Raw genomic sequence first — 18557 nt, forward strand, 5'->3', positions numbered from 1 at the left:
CCGGTTACCCTGGACTCCAGACTGATGTTCTTTCTACCTCTGGTCGTTATGTTGGTTGTAGTTTAAGGTGGCAGAGGCCAGAGACAGAGCCAAGAGCATATCAGCTGTGTCTCATCTACAGGCCTTATTCCTCAGCGGTGGAGCGGTTGTTAACAGGTTTTTGTTTTTAAAGGTTCACTCTAGCCCCTGAAGCACTTCTGATAGAATGCCCACCACCTGTTTCCCTGGGGCCAGGATTCTGACCTTAAATTATTTTAGGTCTGTGACCAGGTGACTTCTGGAAGGATTCCATCACAGGCACCAGTCTTCTTGATGCCAGCTGGCAGCCTTGATTGCAGGATTACTGCTTGGAACCATATGAAGTATGGATCCAAAAGGGAGGAAGTGAAAACACATTCTTCAGACTTATTTTAGGATTCTGTTAAAATCAAGAGATTGTGTTGCTGTGTGTTCTATTCCCAGTGAAAGTGACATTCCGATAACCTTAGCTCATTGTAGTGGAAAATCTGTAAGGGCTATTCTTTAAACTTGTTTTAGGTTTCTGAAACTAGTAAGTTCCAAATCTGGTGGTGTTTTAGAAATGCAACTGTTTTTATTCCGAGGAGAAAATTGCAGGTCACGTGCTCCATAGCATGTATGATCTCCAAACGTGAATCAACAAAATATCCATCCAGTAAAGATTGTTACTGATTCATCTTGTTTATCTAGCTTAACTGTCAGAAAAATTGGTTGGAGGGAGGGTGGATGGGAAGAGTACAGATTCAAGATAATCTTGTTCTTCCCTAGAAAGGGGACATCTGTCTTGTTTATTATTGTAGCTCTTGCATCCAGGGTGCTCGTTTGTAGTAGAAATTCAGGAAATACTTGTTTAATTTATTTGAATTCAGAGTTTGGGAATTTAGATAACGCAGTTCTTAAAACTTACTGTCAACTGAGAAAGTTTTATTTGCATCTGTAGGTAAATCATGAATGATAGGTGATCTTATTAAAATTTTAATCACTACAAGGAAATTTTAGCAAAAAATACTGCTTTAACTAATGCCATATTTCCTCAACTCTTAGTTGTGCAGTTTTTACATTCTTTTTGAATCTCATAAATACATTCACTTAATGTAATGATTTTTATTTTTCTCACAGCTCGGAAGTTAGTGGTGCTTTCAATTCATGTTAACTTAGAATAGAGAAGCTGAAGTAGCTGCTTGCTAACATGGCCTTTGGTTTTTCATCCTCATGTATATTTTACTCTTTCAAGCCTGTGAATTTAATCCTTATGCTCTGTGAAGCTGGTACAAACCTAAAAAAATAAAATTGTCTTTACTTATTTCAGGCCAATGTCTCTGGTATAAAATTGGCCCGACAGGCTATGCACACAGCAAAGAGTAGAGCATAGCCGTCAAAGGGAGTCCTGCCAAGGGTGCTCCACACTGTTAAGCCAGATTTAGGACATCAGAAGATGAAGCAGAAGTCAAGAGAGGTGTTGAGATTTCAAAGCTGAATAGCTTGTTATGTCATTTCATCTCACAGGACACCACAAGCCTAAATTCTGACTTTAATAAATATCCCCCACTTCTTTTTAATTTCTCTAAATTTTTTTAAAGTTGGCCTCCACTTCCAAAAATTTTGAGTGAAATGTTTCTGTACTTCCCCTGTTCTCTAAGGAATTCAGAAACAGAAAGAAATCAGGAGACTTGCTGTCAAGTCATGGGTGTCTTGTTTTATTTGAGTTTCCCTAAAGAGTTTTATGGAACTTTATCCACAACAAATTTTTTGTTGTGGCTGGCTTTTTATTCCCCCTCTTCCCCATTCCTCATGATGATTCTGTGTTTGTTACTGTCTAAAGAAATGAAGTAAATTTGCTGACAGTTTATTAAATAGCCCATGAATATTTGAAAATATGCACTTACCTTTTAAAGTTTTTATTTGTGGCTCCTTGAAACTTTAAACTTTCCTCTAGACCTGCTCCTTTATAGAATTTAAATTATTGTGATTGTGTTGTGCCTCCTGACCTTACTGATATTTTGCTCTCTTTTTGATTTCTTACCTGTTCACTTTGTTTTTGATTTTTGCAGTAGTTTAAAAACAATTATTTTTCCAGTTTATATGTGAAAATGCCTTAGTTTTTTTCTGTGCAAAAGTTCATTCATTTAGTGAACATTTGTGTTCATGCTATATGCCACACAGTCTTAGGTATTGAGACATAGTGGTGAATGTGAGCTAGTCCTTGCTGACATAAAGCTTAGAGTATTGGAGGAAGCACATGTTCAAGGTCTACAAGTTATTACTTATAATTGTGATTTGTGCTATGCGGGGAAAGTCTTTGGGGCTCCTAACTTATGTGGGGGTCAGGGAAGTTAATTTGTTAACGTATCTTTCTCCCATCTACCCTCACCCTTCCCTACTCATACCAAGGCAGACTTTTGGTTTTTAATTTGATAGGCATTAGAATCTTAGAATAGAAAGGGAGTCCTGAAGTTGAACTCTCCTCTCCTTGATAAATTTATGGTGAACTTTAAATCCTGGTTCTGATGTTTGCCATCTAGTTTGTATCTCACCATAGATGTGGCTTTTTTTTTTTTAAACAGCCAAGAAATCAATTTTAATGTTCTCAAGTATAACAGTAACTAGGCAGCTTTCACTACTAAAAAGTATACAGTCACTGCCAGGATCAGCAGTGTGATCTGCATAGTCTGCATCCTTTATTCTCTTCAGTCATGGCTTTGAAAATGTGCTGTCTCCACCTGATTTTGAAGTGTAAGTTACGAACTTTTTTTTTTGGTAGCACTTTTCCAGTGTATGGATGGAGGTTATAAAAGACTATAAAGAGGAGTATCTGTTAAGCTTTTTTGCTTGGCCTGGAGTACTTTACCAACTTGGCCAAAATTATAGTTTGTCATTGATTGAATTATTTGGTTAGCTTTATGAATAACCTTTTATAGAACCTAGATCTGCCAGATTGTGGCACCCAGCCTCGTTTCTTCACAATACTGTGTTCCAGTATTTGTTTAAATTTAAGCTAAAATCAGATACTGTATTAATTTGGAATTGTCTTTGAAGCATTTCTTGGAATGGAAGAGGCTTAGGCAGTTTTCTTTGTAGAAACCTTGAAAGACATCTATAGAAAAATATTTTTTTTTCTTAAAATGACCTGGATGCCTTTTGGGCAGTCCTTTAATCCTAAAGGGCTCTGTATATTTGTAAAAGATTGGTAAAGTCTGGTAAATTGCTCTAAGTACTCAAAAAGAAAAAAAAAAAAAGACAAGAAGGAGAAAGAGTTTAAAGAAAATGAGGAAGTGAATTCTCCTAGTGGTTTGTTCCCCCCCCCCCAAACATCCCACATCATCAGAACTATACAGGATGTTGAAGTTATGGCATGATATTTTAAAATACTATCTTGCCTACTTTTTAGATCACTGCATTTACTAGAGTATATTCTTAACTCACTGGTTTCCTCTGAGAGGTGGACTCTGTTGGCTAAAACAATTTTTCTCTCTTGTTTTTAATATTATATGGTCCTTTGGAAGGTAATCAGAACTTTGACTCCCTTTTACTGTATGTCATGGAGAATTTTTTTTTTCTAGTTCTTACTTCATCACAGCTTTTAGATCTTGGTCCCTTTTTCCTTAGGTGCCAAATGAAGCCATTGAAAATAGACAGTAATAACCTCTATTCTTGATAGAGGGGAACTTGGAGAGAAGTAAAACCAAGTGTTAGTCAGGAGAGAATTGTAATGTTACTTCCCACATTATATGGACAGCAGGGGTGAGAGTTAAGGGGCTGGTGAGGGAAATGGGTTTTGAGGTAACAACTTCCCACTGCCTTCGGTGTCTGGCCTGTTCTTAATGGCTGTTTAAATTAGTTGGCATTTTTAGGGCACTTATTAAATGTTTTCAACTACATTGCAAGCTCCTTGATCTTAGTGATCCTGTTTTATAGCTTTGTTCCTTGAACGTAGTTGGCCCTGTCTTTTTAAAGTAAAGTTTAAAATGATAAAATTACGCATGTGGAAGATTAACACTGTATGTAAGTTTTTTTTTTTTTTTAATAGCATACTCAGCCTGGGTACTCAGGTTACTGAGAAGATGCTGTGTGTAACATACATATTTGATCAGTCAGAGTTAATCAAAATTCTTCATATCTAAACTGAGCATTTTGAGATTTCTCTATGAACTTTTAATTACTGTACGATAGTATTTAAGTGCTGGATAGTAGATAATACAGAAAATCATCTTAAAATAATAACAGTGCTGTTTTTCTTCATGCATCGTTGTGAATAATTAAGATGTTACCGTATCTATTTGCAGTCTGCTTGCTGGCGAGTTTAACAGTTTCCTTGGACCACACAGGAAAAGATCTGGTGTGATGCTTCTGTAACCACTTTGTACAGCTTCAAAGCATGCTGTATTTAAAAAAAAAAAAAAATCACTGCTTCAGGACTGGGCTGAAGTGGCTGTGTTTGCCAGGCAGGCTCCAGGGGTGACCGCCAGCCCTGTCTAAGAGCAGTGTGAATCCATGGGCTTTGGGGAGAATGGCTGCTTTCTGCTCAACACTGAGTCTTTTTGGAAGCAGAGAAGTTGAGGTGTAAGGTGGATGCTCTGATCACGGAAGGCTAACCTTAAGAAGGGTGATGGGCTGAGTACTCCTGTGGTAGATGCCTAGTCCCTACACAGACACACACACAGACAGACACACACAGACACACACACACACACATACACACACACACACACACACACACCCAGGGTACAGCAGCAGCTCCATCTGGTATGTTGCAGGCCTGCCATGACATAGAACTGTTTGTTCTAAAGCAACTCATTTTAAAGCTGCAATATGTTAAATGGGCAGCCCTTCATTGAAGGCCCTGGGTATGTTGGCAGTTTATCAGCAGCAGGGTTGTGATCCTGTCACGTCTTGTTAATGAAAGCTTTTATTTAGCTTAGCAAATCATATCTCCTGTTAACATCCACTCTTTCAAATGGTAAACTTGAAAGGGATGTTTGTGACTTTTTATTAATTAGTAGCCATCAGGGTGCTTTGGTCCTCGCTGGTGATAGCCATTTAGCTGTATTTCTTCTACTGAGATGCAGCTTGTCTTATGCTAGGAAAACCCCCAGATGACTAAAGTGATCCTTTCTTTGTTATTTTTGTAATGGGTTTTTATCTTTCCTCTTAGGTGGCCATTTCTTCTACTCTCAATTTCGCTTCCATTTTTAAATTCCTAGCAGGGGTTTTATCAGAGCATTTACTTTCCCAGTGCAGCAGTTTGACTTTCCCAGCATTTGTTTATTTCTGGGCAGCCCGAGAGAATAAGTATTTTGTCTTCAGATTTAATGTGTGTTTCTTATATACACAGCAAATTCAAGGACATCAGAGAATGTCAGAGCTGGATGGGCCCTTATCCACAGTGTTGACTACCACCTTCATTTTATACAGGTGGATCTGTGGTAAAGGTGGTGCCTAATGTCTTATACATAGGGACGGACATTGGCTGGTGACCTGAGACCCATGGCTGGTTCCTGACTTACTTTTCCTTCTCCCAATACCCGCACCTCTTACTACTGTATTATTTCTATTTCATTTTTTAAAATGCAGGCTATGTCTTGGTGGGATTATAAATAGGTTTTTAGAGGGCTTTTGGCAGCAACTAACATAATTAAAAATGTAAATTGACTATGAATCAAAAATTTCTATCTTTAAATGTCTATTTTTGCTTTCTTGTATAAGGTATTTATTGCAAACATTATTAGAAATAGTAAAACCTTAGATATTTATCACTAGGGGTTCAGTTTTATTAATTTGGGCATATCTCTATTATAGTCAGCCCTCTGTCTGTGAAGGGGTTCTGCATCTGTGCATTCAGCCAACCTCGGACCGAATACCGTGTTTACAATCCGTGGAATCCACCAAACCTGTGGATACCGAGGGCTGATTTAAGGCCTTAAGAATCCTTGGGATTTTGGTATCTGTGGGGTCCCTAGAGCCAGTCCCCCATGGATACCAAGGGACGATGGTGTAGCCATCTATAGAGAAAGAATTCTCTATGTGCTGATATTTAAATGTAAAAAGCAAGGTGCAGAGATCATCACAGAAAGATCTCTGTGTGTATACTGAAGTATTTGCTTTCCTCACCTGTGTTTGTACATGTTTGTACTGCCTTTGAAAATGTTCTCATTGTTTATGAAACTGTTAACCTCTGGTGTGTGCATTGGAAGAATCAGACTTCTCTCTCATTTTACAATGTTCAGTAGTTATGATCTTTTTGCATCACATGTATTTTTTAATTTGCAAAAACATTAACATATAGTTACTAATTACTTCAAAAGATAATAGAATTCCAGTATTCTCCCCATCTAAACTGTCGAGTAGTGTTCAGTGCCTTTGTAAAGTCCAGCATTGTGCCAGGTCTTTGGGAGTTCAGAAGCAGGAGGATCTGGATGCTGTCCTTAAGTTGTTCAAGTCCAGTTGACAGCTGATAGACAGGAAGTGCAGTGAGTTAATGGTGGGACAGGGGTTTTGGTGAGGGCTGCTGCTTAGTTGGGAAAAGGTTCATGGAACTAGGTAGATATGGGTGGCACTTTGGGAGAGGTTTTATAGAGGTAGAAGGAGATTTTTTAAATTACTTCAACTTCCTTTGACATAGAATTTTTATAAAACCACGATGGGCATAAGAAGTAGTTTACACAGTCCCAGGGCTGGAGAACCTTCTCTTTGAAGGTAAGGAAAACCATAGGAAGCCATTCTAAGTTTTATCCCTTTGTGTTAAAGGAATTCATGAAAGAAAAGTTACTTAGCACTGAGTTAGACCAGCATTTCTTAAAATTTTTCTTAAGACCCCTTTTTACACTTAAATTACTGAAGATTCAAAAGACCTTTTGTTTATATGTTTATCAACATTTTATTTAATCAGCGATTAAGATAAGAAAGTTAAAAATATATTTAGCTCAAAAGTAATCCCATAGCATTAACAAAAATAACATTTTAAAAATGAAGGATGAGGGGGAGGGTATAGCTCAAGTGGTAGAGTGCATGCTGAGTGTGTATGAGATCCTGGGTTCAATCCCCAGTACCTCCTCTAAAAAAACAAACCTAATTACTTTGATCCCTCTGCCAAAATAAAATAATTAAATAATACAAAAATAAATAAAATATTAAAAAATGAAGGATATGTATGATTTTCTAAAACAAAAATAATGGTAAGAGTGGCACACTCTTACATTTTTTCGTGTCTTTAATGTACAACTTAAAGTTTGCTGTATTCCTGTATTACACCAGACTGAATGCAGAAGTAGATAGCACACATCATAAAACCTTTGGAAAGCTCTACATTTATGAAAGAAAAAAGAGAAAAAGGTGGTGGTTTGACCTCTGGATCTATGAAAAGGTCTCAGGGACCTCCAGCAGTTCCCAGATCACACTTGAGAACTGCTGAATTGGACTAATGGCTTCCTGAAAGAAAGAGAGCGAGGCTCATTTGAACCTTAAAAGAAAATTTAGAATCTGTATTATAAGGAGGAGTGGACAGTCACGTTTCCAGTGAAAGTGCAAATTTAAGAATAAACACATGGAATTAGAATTATTGAAGGTGAGGTTGTGCTGGGAGTTGAAGACTCGAATGTTGTGACGAGGTTGCATCACTGGCAAGTTTTACCTTGGTCCAAATCTTGGTTCTTAAATTTCCTTACCTAAAAATTAAAGCTGTGATTAGCTCTCAGAAGTCCCTTATAGGACTAACTTTCTGTGATTTATTCATTTTTTTTTATAGTGCTCTCAACACTTTCTATAAATACACCCGTGCCCACACATCTACGCATACACACTTGGAGCTCTTTGGAAGGTCACATGAGCTAAAAATGCACCTTGGAGTAGTTCACCTAAGCACTTTTTTTCCTACATTGGTTTCATTGTCCTAGTTTGTTTCTTAAATAGAAGTTGACTAAATGATACTGTGGGTGTATATAGAATCTTAACCTTTTTTGTCAGCTGTTGAACACACCTGCACTTTTTTTTTTCAAAGCCTTTCACTGCGTTTATTTACCCCTGCACCCCTCACCCTTCAGTCATAGAATTGGGTGGATAAGGAGGAAGAAAGTAAGATGTTATTCAAACCACTTTGTCGCAGGACTTTGCTTGTCCATTCCAGGGTGCTGAGGTCCTTGGGAGAAGAAAATGGCACAGCAGTCCCTTCCTTTGAAATGCAAAACGAGGTTGTTGGTGGTAAGGGGGTGTCCATTTATTTTTCTTTGTGTGATTCACGTTTCTTTAATATTCTAATAGAATTAATTTCTTTCGAGTTTCAAATTTGCTCATTTAGACAGTTCCTGGATTTTAATTTGGATAACAAATTCCTGAACACTGTGTTGTCCTATATTGAGACCTTCATATGTTCTGGCCTGATCAAAAAATATCCATACCAGCAGTGTCGAGCATTCTTTAAAAAAAAAACAAAAAACAAAAAACTTGTGGTCAAGGAGACATTTTTATATTCTGATATATCCGTATATACAGAGCTTAATATTTATTGAATGAATGACAGTGAAGCTTTTATTTCCTTTCAAACACAAAATTCAAAGTAAGAAACATTAATCAGTTTTTTATTTGGAGATCCCTGTAGCTGTAAAGATACCTCCAACCTGAGAAAATTCCTGCCTAGTTCAAAAGATACAAGGCAGCAGTTTTAAAAAATGTGTATATTAAATATGAGAATGTTTCCAACAGTGCTGCTTTTTGTGTGTCTTCTGGGCTTTTATATTTCGTAACTGGAGGTGTCTTGGGGTAAGAGTGTCTCTAAAGGTAAAGAGCTGTTTTGAGAAAAAGTCTGGAGGTCAACTGTGTCTGTGTTACACAGCTGCAAATGGACATGATGAAAAGTAAAATTGGAAGGAAAAGATTGCCATACTATTCACAATATTTGGGGTTGAAGCTAGGTCCGACTGCAAGGTTTATTGGTATATAATGTGTTCTTGATCTGAAAAGCCTAAGTGAGGTACTCTGTCTTTGGAAGAGCAGGAAGAGGATGTTAAGGCCAGTTTTCCTGTAGTCTCTATTTAATAAATGAGAGTGAGATCCTCTGAGGAGATTTAAAAAGCATGTTCATGGCCCTTGAAAGCATCCATATCGAACGAAGCTAGGTCTGAATTAGTGTTGGAATAAGAATTTCAAACATCATGTGCTTCCCCAAACTAAATTTAAAAAATAGTTTTCAACTTTTACTGTGACATTATTTGAAATAAGTAGCTTTTCATTCTCACACTACATAGATCACAACGAGTTACTGTTAGTGAAGATGGGAACCTCGGTTCTTTGAAAGGTGTTTGAAATTTTTTTTTCTTTTTTTTTTTTTAAGAAAGCAGATGGCGGCTGCAGTCCATTTCAAGTTACCCTTGAATGAGAGGAGCAGGGCCGGGGAGAAGGTGCCCTGCAGGTTGCCGAGGGGCTTTTGGTGTGGAAGCATGCTGCCATTTTTGCTCATGCTAGTTTAGCAGAGATGCTCTCTGTCGCAACTTATGGGGTGTGAGGTGACCCTGGTATGAGCTGACAACCTGGTTACTTCTGCCAGTGTTAGGTAAACTTGAGAGTAAAGAATAGGAACCCTTCCATTTTAGGGCTTGATTATTAAACCTGAGGTTAAGAATTCAGGGTCCTTACCCAAGTCACCCAGCCTCTCCAAGCCTTATGAAGTTCTTGACCTACAAAAATGGGTACAGTCATCATACCTAGGATGAAAGGTTAATTGGGATGCTGTAGTAAAGTTCTCAAAAACAGTAGCTGTTTTCTTTTCTCATTCTTGAGTTGGAATTCTTTTTAAGACTGAAGGTAATGAGATTGTTGTAGGAGAAATGATTTGACTCTAAGGCTTTATTTCGACAATACTTAGAATCCCTCGAATCCTGCATGAAGATCAGACCTGCCCTCTCCACTACAGAGCTCTTGGACAGCGCTAAATTAAAAGGTGTGGTCTTGGTTTAGATATGCTCTCAGAGCTTTTGAGAAAGGAAGAATCATGGAAAATGGAGACGATTATAGATTTCTCTTTTCAGTGATAAATAAAGCCCTTTCAGGATTTTCTAATTCTTAATAGATTTTTTGCCCAACTGTGTTTATCTCTTGTATTAGGTTTGTAAAGAAGCTTAGTCTAGCCAGAAGGGACTTGGGTGTGGTAAGGCAATTACAGGCTCTCAATAGATGATGCACTAATTAGTGATCTGCATCCCTTTCAAACTAGGGTGTTGGCTGCTGGGAGTAGCAGGAGTTACTATTAACCATCAGTGACTAAGAATTAATCTTATTTAGCTGGAAATGGGGATAGATATTGTAATTAGATGTGAGAGAGACAGTGATCAGACGTGAAAATGTAGGCCCTCAGAATTATTTCCGTTCTCCCCACTCACATGGTGGAGCAGAGGTGGAGTACAAAATCTTGTGTTTTACTGGAGGAGACCTGGCTTCTAGTCCGGATGTGACTCTGAGTGTCTTAGAAGAGCACGTCACTTCACAGGGTCCCTGTTTCTTATGTCTAAAATGTGGGATGGGAAACAAGCATAGGGTTGCTTTTCTCCTTTAAATATCTGGTTTGCTGATGTCAGAACTAGGGAAGGGTTGGATGCTGATAGCAATGACTGTGTTTTCTTGTTTAGAAGTAGTAGGTCAGACTTAAATAGTACTTTGTGTTTTGGGCTTTCTGTGGGCAGTTGTTTAGAGATGGAAGTGAAAAAATTAAAAAAAAACTGCTATGAGATTGCATTACGTTGTGTTAGACTCTCTACTCTAAGATTATGTCTGTCATAATTGGGTAATAATTAACACTTTAGAAGGCCATTATGATAAGGGTTTTAATAGTTCTTCCGCCCTTCACTTTACATGACCACCACCTGAGAGAAAATTTTGTACACCTATCAAGGAAGAAAATGATCAAATTTTGGATTCAAGAACCTAATTGTTACATCTTGATTAAATGATGCCTATTAGGTTGTAATTATATCTACCCATAAAAAAGGATGATAGCAGATTTGATTGCTGGGTTTCCTAAAGCACTCTTTTAAGATAATGAATTTTAATTACATATGTGTGCCTGGGAACCATTTTAAGCCATTGAGAGAGGGAAAATGGACAAGGCATATTGAAAAAGAGCAGTGTTCACCTAGGTATATAGCTTTGTGTTTGTGGTTTTGGAAGGATAGGAAGAGAAAAACCTGACTCCTCCCTTTGTGCCCACGCACAAACACCTCTACAAAGGCTCCTGAATCAACATTCCTTCTGTAGGAAATGTTGCATAATGTCGATCAGGTATCAGAGGGATGTGACATAGTCGAAGTGGTCATCTCAGCATTACTCAGAATCTTTTTCTCTGTGCCAGGCACTGTTGTAAGTAGTCTGCGTTCTTTCACGCAAGTTCTCAGAACTCTCAGGTGTACATAGTGAAATTTTGCCAGTTTTACGTGTGAGAAACGACAGCACAGAGAGGCTTAAGTTCTTGGCCTGAGGACGCAGTAAGTGGCAGAGCTGGAATTAGAACTCACGCCATCTGGCTCCGGAGTTGCATGATTGAAATCACACTAGAATTCCCGGGGCCCAGGTATTGGACCTACATTGTGGATCAATTGGAGTACTGTTTGTCTTTTGTAACCTGTTTAGCATTGATTTTTATGAACCATTTGCTTGGATAAAAATAGCCTTGTTGGATTTAGACACATTTGAGTTTGAACCTCGTAAAAGACGGGTAGAGAAGAGCTCTGGTCCTGGCACTCCTGCCTGAAACCTTCATTGGCTCCTTATGGCTTTCAGAACAGATTTCAAGTACTTTAAGGCATTCAGAGTTCTCCAGTCTTTCCCAGATGCAATGTTCACTTTATGAACTAGCTGAATATTTTTTCCCCTTGAACATGGTCGATGAATTCTTAGCCCATGCGTCTTATTCATTCACATATCTTATTATGGCAACTCTAAATCCTACACATGATGCCTTTTTTCATCTCTTTTCAGCCCCTTTTATTCTGTCATTATCTATCGCCCCTTCCCTGTCCCCTACCCCCAGCACCTTAACTTTCAGTTTTCAATCCCCCAATGCCTGGCATCCATGTCTCATTTAAGTGTGTATTACATGGAATTTACCTTATAACACGAAGATGACTTACAGATTCCTTCACTCAGCTTATGTTTATATTTACACTGCCCCTGTGATGTATGAGGGACTTACTCAGGGATCACACATTTAGTTTGGGCTGCTTGTATTTTAAAATCCAATTAATGATTTTTAGAAAATAGTTGTCTTTTTGAAATGCTTTTGTTGGTTTGCATTTTGGGAAAACTTTTTTTTTTTTTTTAAGTAGAATGAAGATTCACTTTTGGTTTTAAAGTAGGATTCATTCTGGATTTTGGTTCATTTTTGTCTCAAATCTTAATGCATTTAAATCTTACTGTTAGCAGCTCAGGGCCCAGGTGGGCAGATAGTATCCATTGTATCAATTAGGAAATTGAAGCATAAAAGTCAGGTTAATTCAGCCTGTGTCCACTTACCTAAATGGGCTAACATGTCACACTTATGGGTTGGACTCCACATCAACCAGCTTTGCTTTCCATCATCCCATTCCTCATCCTTTATGGGTTCTTATCCATCAGATGCATCCTTGTTATCGGCCACTAGGGGAATGGGGTTAAGGTGAGTGGATAAGCACACCTAAATTTAGTCTCCTTTGTATTCCATGATCGTGAAACTGAATCAGTAGGGTGATCTGTACAAAGGACATAGGCAAGTGTAGTTGTTCTCAGAATACCTCTTGCATTATTTGGGATATTCCTCTTTGTTTTGAAGAGGCTTAATTATAGACTAAACACCTTTTGTTCAGGGAACCAAATCTGTACATAGATTTGTCAGTGGCAGTGTCAAGGCTCCCTGCAAGGATAGTAAACCCTGAATGCCTTACTTACGGAAAATCATTGCCCCAGTGAGATAAGTCACAGATCTTTGGACCGTGATGACTGTATAGCAGAATTATCATCTAGCAACTTTGTGGGTTTACCGTTAGCGTGTGAAGCTGTTTGCCTTTTGGCAGTATTTTGCTTTCATCAAGATGATCTCAGCTTTCATTAAGTTTTCATCTAATTGAAAAGATTGATTTCTGAGTAGGTGAGAGTCCTTTTATGTGATGTCTCAAAGGACAGAGTATGGGTCAAATCACTCTTCAAATGGATGGTAATTGTGAAGAAGAGGCTTTTAAAATGGAGATAGCAAGTTATCCAGAGTTTATTGGAACTAAGAGCTTTTATGTGTAATAAGCTTCCACATTTGTAAATAACTGGAACCTTAATAACCCACTGAAAACCCTGAGACCAAGGCTTGAACCAGAGTTATGCTTTCCCTTTTACCACCCTTCCAACACTTGCATTTTGTATTAGGTACTCCTGTAGTAGGACCTGGAAAGTTCGTCATTGTTCCTTGGATTGCTGAAGTATTTTACTCTTTGTACTTTTGCTTCTTGTAAAATTAAGACTTCAGTAGAAAAATCCGAGGACCAAAATGAATACACTTCCCTTTGTATGATATGCCACAGCCTTGTGGGATAAAATATTGAGAGCAAGTAAGTCATCTAAGCATCCATTTAAGCCTTTTCCCTGATCTGAAAGGAGGTGGTGGTGCCACAGAGCAGGTTGTGAAGAGGAGTCAGTATTAAAAACTATTGCTTAGCTCTTGGAAATACTTCCCTAGAAATGGTAAATAGCAGTAAATCGGCTTTCAGGGAGGAGACACGTTGCCATTAAATGTCTTGTTTTTGTGTCAGCTTTGTGATGAACAAAGGAGCGTTCTTTCTTGCACACGTGGAATCTTGTGCTTTTAAATTTCTTCCAAATACTGGCAATTAAAAACTTCCCGGTGTAAGTAAGGTGTTCTGTATTTTATAAGCGCCCCTTTCTCTTTGGGGTAATTTTATATGCTATTAATGACTATGAACATACTATTACTGTTGCATACTTAAAATTCTATCTTCTCAGGGTCTTAAATAGTCACTGGTAGGATCTTGAACTCTTTGGGGATCTCTATATAAAATGTGAATAAATAAATTACCCACTTAATCATGAGCATATTACTCTTACGGTCTATGAAGGTAGGGGCTTAATTTGATTTTCAAGGTTGTTGGCTTTGGAAATATTGCTTAGAAATGTGTTCTAATGTCTAAAGAGCAATAATGTTATTTTACTCTTGTAGTTTGATAGGTATTGATACATAAGATGTGTATGTGTGTTATATATATATGTTTTATATATAAAACACACATACATATATTTATATAAATGTGTGTATATGTGTGTGTGTATAAGACAAGAAGGAAAATTTGACTAAAGAGAAGATTGGACTAAAGATTTGACTAATCTTTTTCTCTTTCTTTAAATGTTATTTTTCTAGGAGTTACCTGCACCTACCAATATGCTCCTAGCTCTCTGCTTACCACTGAGACAATAGAGGGTGGAAATATTAATGCTTACTTTGTGATATTTTATCTGTATGTCATTGGTCAATAAATCTTCCCAGATTTTAGAGAGCAATGCCAAGTGGTTGGTGTACTGGCTGTGAAAAAATTAGGTTGCGTTTAACCACATGAATTTTAAAGTGATTCCCTGAACACTAGGGATTGATAGTACAAGCTTTGTGTAATTTTAATAATTCGTCTTGTTTGACTAATGTAACTATTTGATCTAAAAAGGGTTGGTATTTTGGAATTCTCAAATTGTAGGAAGTTTTAAAACTGAAGGGTATCTTATTAAGTCCTGAATTTGAGAAAGGCTGCTGTCTATCCAGTATGGTTTAGAATATATCTTTTCACCTCTTAAAAAAATTGTTGTCCTTGGAAGCTTTTAAGAACTCTGGCAGGACAGCTTGCCTTTTCTCCTTCGAGAGGCCTGCTGTACATGTGTTCAACAGTCAATCTGTCTTAGAAAGTGGGTGGTTCTTTCCCCCTTTTGATGGGAGGCTGATGGCCCAGCCCTGTTGGGCACTCAGTGTTCCAGGAAACAAGAAAACGTGAAATAGTCACTGGAGTCCCTGAATGTTACACTATCAATTTGCTTCTGATTCTGGATGCATTTTGTAGATCTGCTTGGTATCATTTCTCTGTCCTTCGACTCCTAGTTTAGAATGGGAAAGGTTAAGCTCATCAAGCAGTTTGAGTGCACTTGGTGTGCTAATCAGTGATGTTGAGGTATCTCTGGGTGCTACCGACTGCAGGGTACTTTGGTTTGGGTTGGAGCAGTAGAGCTGAGGCTCTTCTAATTTAAGTTTCTACTCTGACCAGAGTTTTACATGAAAATGACCACTTATGAGTGGAGTAATTGGTGGTGTCTTAAAAGCGTGTGTTATAGTGCACAGTAAGTTAACAGGAAAAAATCTCTTGGAGGATAATTTTTAAAGGGAAGGAGGGATTTGAAGGTGGGTATGCATGAAGTTTTTATAGTGATGAGTGTGTGTGTGAATTGGAATTAGGGGAGGGAAGATGCCAAGAAGAAAAAGTAACAGTTACGAAAGTATGGAGGTGGAAAGTTCAGTGAGTGGGACAAAGGCTACTTTGGGGCATATCAAATTAAGAGCCAGGCATTCCATTTTTGGAACTCTTGGCGTGTTACTGTTTTTTGTTTTTTTTTTCGTCACCCACATGATAAACATCAATAAGGATATAATGTAGGTTATGAAGCTTAGGTATGTCCTCAGGAAAAGGGTTGATGAGGCTTGGGAAGTTCTTTGGAGAATCGATAGGGGAAGGGATCATGGAAAATCAGGAAAACCTGAGAGACTTCGTTAGTTTGAAGTTTTAAGTGCTGGGATATCAGTAGTGGCTTTGAGAATAAAGCAGTGGGTTTGAGAGAGGAACTGGCTGAACTCAGAGATCAAGTTCATGGGTGCTTCCTGCTCTCTCTAGACTTTATTAGATGCTTAGGATGGTAAGATTTAGGAAGAGGTAAGAGTCTCTGGAAACTTTCTAAACTTTATGTATGATCCCCTGCATTTCCTGTTCACACGGAGCTGAAATTTTCTGTATTGGGGAACTTAAACATCATAAGTAGAGCATCTAGTCTGTCTTCAAGTGGTTGTTCTCAGGGACCCTTTGAAACTTCATGAATTTTCTCCCCACTCCCAAAACAGAAATAGTTGGGACATGTTATGGGTTGCATGGATGTGATTTGAGGTTTCAACTCTTGTTTCCCTTTTACTAGATGGTACCATGTTTTATATCTTGTGTAAGACCTTGGCAGACTGCCTTGGTGGGGCTGAAAGCCTCTTCGAATGGAGTAAATTATGTGGCAGAGCAGCATTTTGGAGTAGAAGGTTTTGACATAGACCCTAGTATGTTTTCCAATAATTTCTCTCTTCTAGCCACCATTCAGAAAGAGGAAATAGAGGAGAGAGGACATTCTATGCTGTTGTAACAGTGAGAATAAAAGCAAGGAAATAGGAAAATTTGAGAGAGATACACAGGATGGCTCTAGGTCATTTTGACCTTGTGCAGGGTTTTTGCATGAGAAGTTAGAAGAAAATGTTAGAGTGGGTAGGCGATAGAATGAGATGTTCTGGGGAGGTTGAAACTAGCCACGATGGGGTGAAATGTAGGTGATGGGGGAGAGAGACAGGAAGCAATGTATTTGGTGATAAAGGCTTGCCCTTGTGTCATGGGAATTGGAAGATAGAAGGGTGGATGTTGGTTGTAGTGAGGTGAAAATGAACGGTTGTGGACTTCAAAAGTAAGGAGGTATGGTTTAGTGGATATGTACCCAAGGTTCAGATCCCAGGTCTGAAGGTTGGGTAGCAGCATTAGGAAGAAAAAGATAATGGAGAGGAAGAGTTGGTTTGGGGGTTGTATCAGTCTCCATGGGCTGCCATAGCAGAATACCACAGACTGAGTTACTTAAACTAAAGTGATGTATTTTCTCATAGTTCCGGAGGCTAGAAGGCCAAGATTTAGGGCTGGCAGGGTTGATTTCTGGTATGGCCTTGCTTCTTAACTTGTAGGGAGCCGCCTTCTCACTGTATCCTCCTGTGGTGTTTACACCTGCATGCTCCTGGTGAATCTTCCCCCTCTAGTATGAGCACCAGTCCTGTCGATGACAGCCCACCCTTATGTTCTCATTAACCCAGTGTGCTTAAGGGCTTTGTTTCCATATCCAGTCACACTGGGGGTTGGGACCTCAATGCGTGGATTTTAGGAGAGACATTCAGTCCATGACAGGGGTAAAGGTATTTAATTCCTCCAGGGGTGAAGAGAAATTAATCTCTTTTTCCTGGGTTTCTGATCTATAGTTTGCATTTTTTTTTTCGGTGCAGAAGAGAAATGCTTTCTGATCTTTATAACTAGTCAAAGTCTTCTTTTCTTGTTCCTACCCCAGGGATTGGGCATTTCCAGTGTGGAGAGTTTCTGCCCCCTTTCACCCTGTGCAACACTTTCTGACCAACTCTACCTTTTTAAAGTTTGGTTTTGACAATTGATACACAATTGATTTTCTTGTCTCTTCAGTTTTATAGCCTGACCTCTTGTTACAAACCGCTTTTAAAGGCATGGTGCTCATGCTTTAAAAGCCACTTAAACAGAACACGTATTTAAAAGACATGATGTTTTTGCCACAGGTGTCAAGAGGGTCTTGGCAGTGTTTTTCCCTGAATGTCTGCTGAAGTGTGTGCGCAGCTCGGAGACCCTGGGCCCCATTTGCTTGGAGAAAGTCAAGTGCTCATCCTGGAATTCTTGATACTTCTGTTAGAAATGCTAAGAGATGTGAACTTTGGGGTGTTTTCTGTTTCTTTTGCTTTGTGTGCTTAGGCAGAGCACACATCTACAAGTCACCAGGGCCTTCGTGAGGCCCTGGATTTCAAGTTTAAAAAGAAAATTAGCGATGGAATCCTAATATAGAAAAAATAAAATCAAAGCTGTGGGATAAATGGCTAACACCTAGTTATGTTATTAGCTAGTCAGTTTGTAGTTATTGGCCTCGACCCAGCTTAACTATTGCTTTCCTGTCTCTTCAGGGTACCTATCAGAGATGCACACCTTTAACTTTCTTTTCTTGGGGGAAGGCAGCAAGACTATGAGCTCTCTTCAGGCTGAGGTTTATAGATGTTGGTGAGGTTGAGTTGTGAGAAGGGGATGGAGCCTGAAATAGATACTATCCCATTTCCTTCGGTCAGGTTTTTAGTGTGGCCTCATTTTATTTGAAAGTGAACTCCCAGGGCAGCTGATATGCTTGTAATTAATCCTAAGTAGAAAATCCTTTCCAGAGCCCAAACTCTATTTTTACTTTACCTGTCCAGGCTCAGAATGGGGAAGGGCATGTGTGGGTCTGAGAATGTGGATTCAAAGGGTTTGGTGAAAATGTCCACTGTCCTTTCATCCAAGCAGGCATTTCAGTGTATTTTTGTGCCCTTTCTCTCCTACCCTTGCCACCAGAAAAAGTTGTCAATTTCAGGATTCCCTCCCTGAACTCTCCCTGGGATTCATTTATAGCTGTTAGATCTATTTAGTTTCCAGTACAAAACAGGAGAACAGCAATAGGACACTTCACTTGTTTGAGAGTGGTTCTCTAGCCAA

At 38.7% G+C, this 18557-nt stretch overlaps 1 protein-coding gene across 15 annotated transcripts in view; it reads left to right on the forward strand.

Moving 5' to 3' along the window:
• Nucleotides 1–18557, forward strand: part of ELAVL2 (ELAV like RNA binding protein 2) — a 151339-nt gene that overhangs the window by 38378 nt on the left and 94404 nt on the right. The window contains exon 1 of one of the 15 annotated variants that reach the window (XM_064490157.1): nt 7180–8211. The exons of the other annotated variants lie outside the window; for them this stretch is intronic. Within the exon in view, the coding sequence (XP_064346227.1) occupies nt 8164–8211 (48 nt within the window). The 5' untranslated portion in view covers nt 7180–8163. Of the gene's footprint in view, nt 1–7179; nt 8212–18557 lie in introns of those variants that run through there. 15 annotated transcript variants of the gene reach the window in all.

The sequence above is a fragment of the Camelus dromedarius genome, chromosome 10 (genome assembly GCF_036321535.1).
Source record: "Camelus dromedarius isolate mCamDro1 chromosome 10, mCamDro1.pat, whole genome shotgun sequence".
Taxonomy (NCBI): Eukaryota; Metazoa; Chordata; class Mammalia; order Artiodactyla; family Camelidae; genus Camelus; species Camelus dromedarius.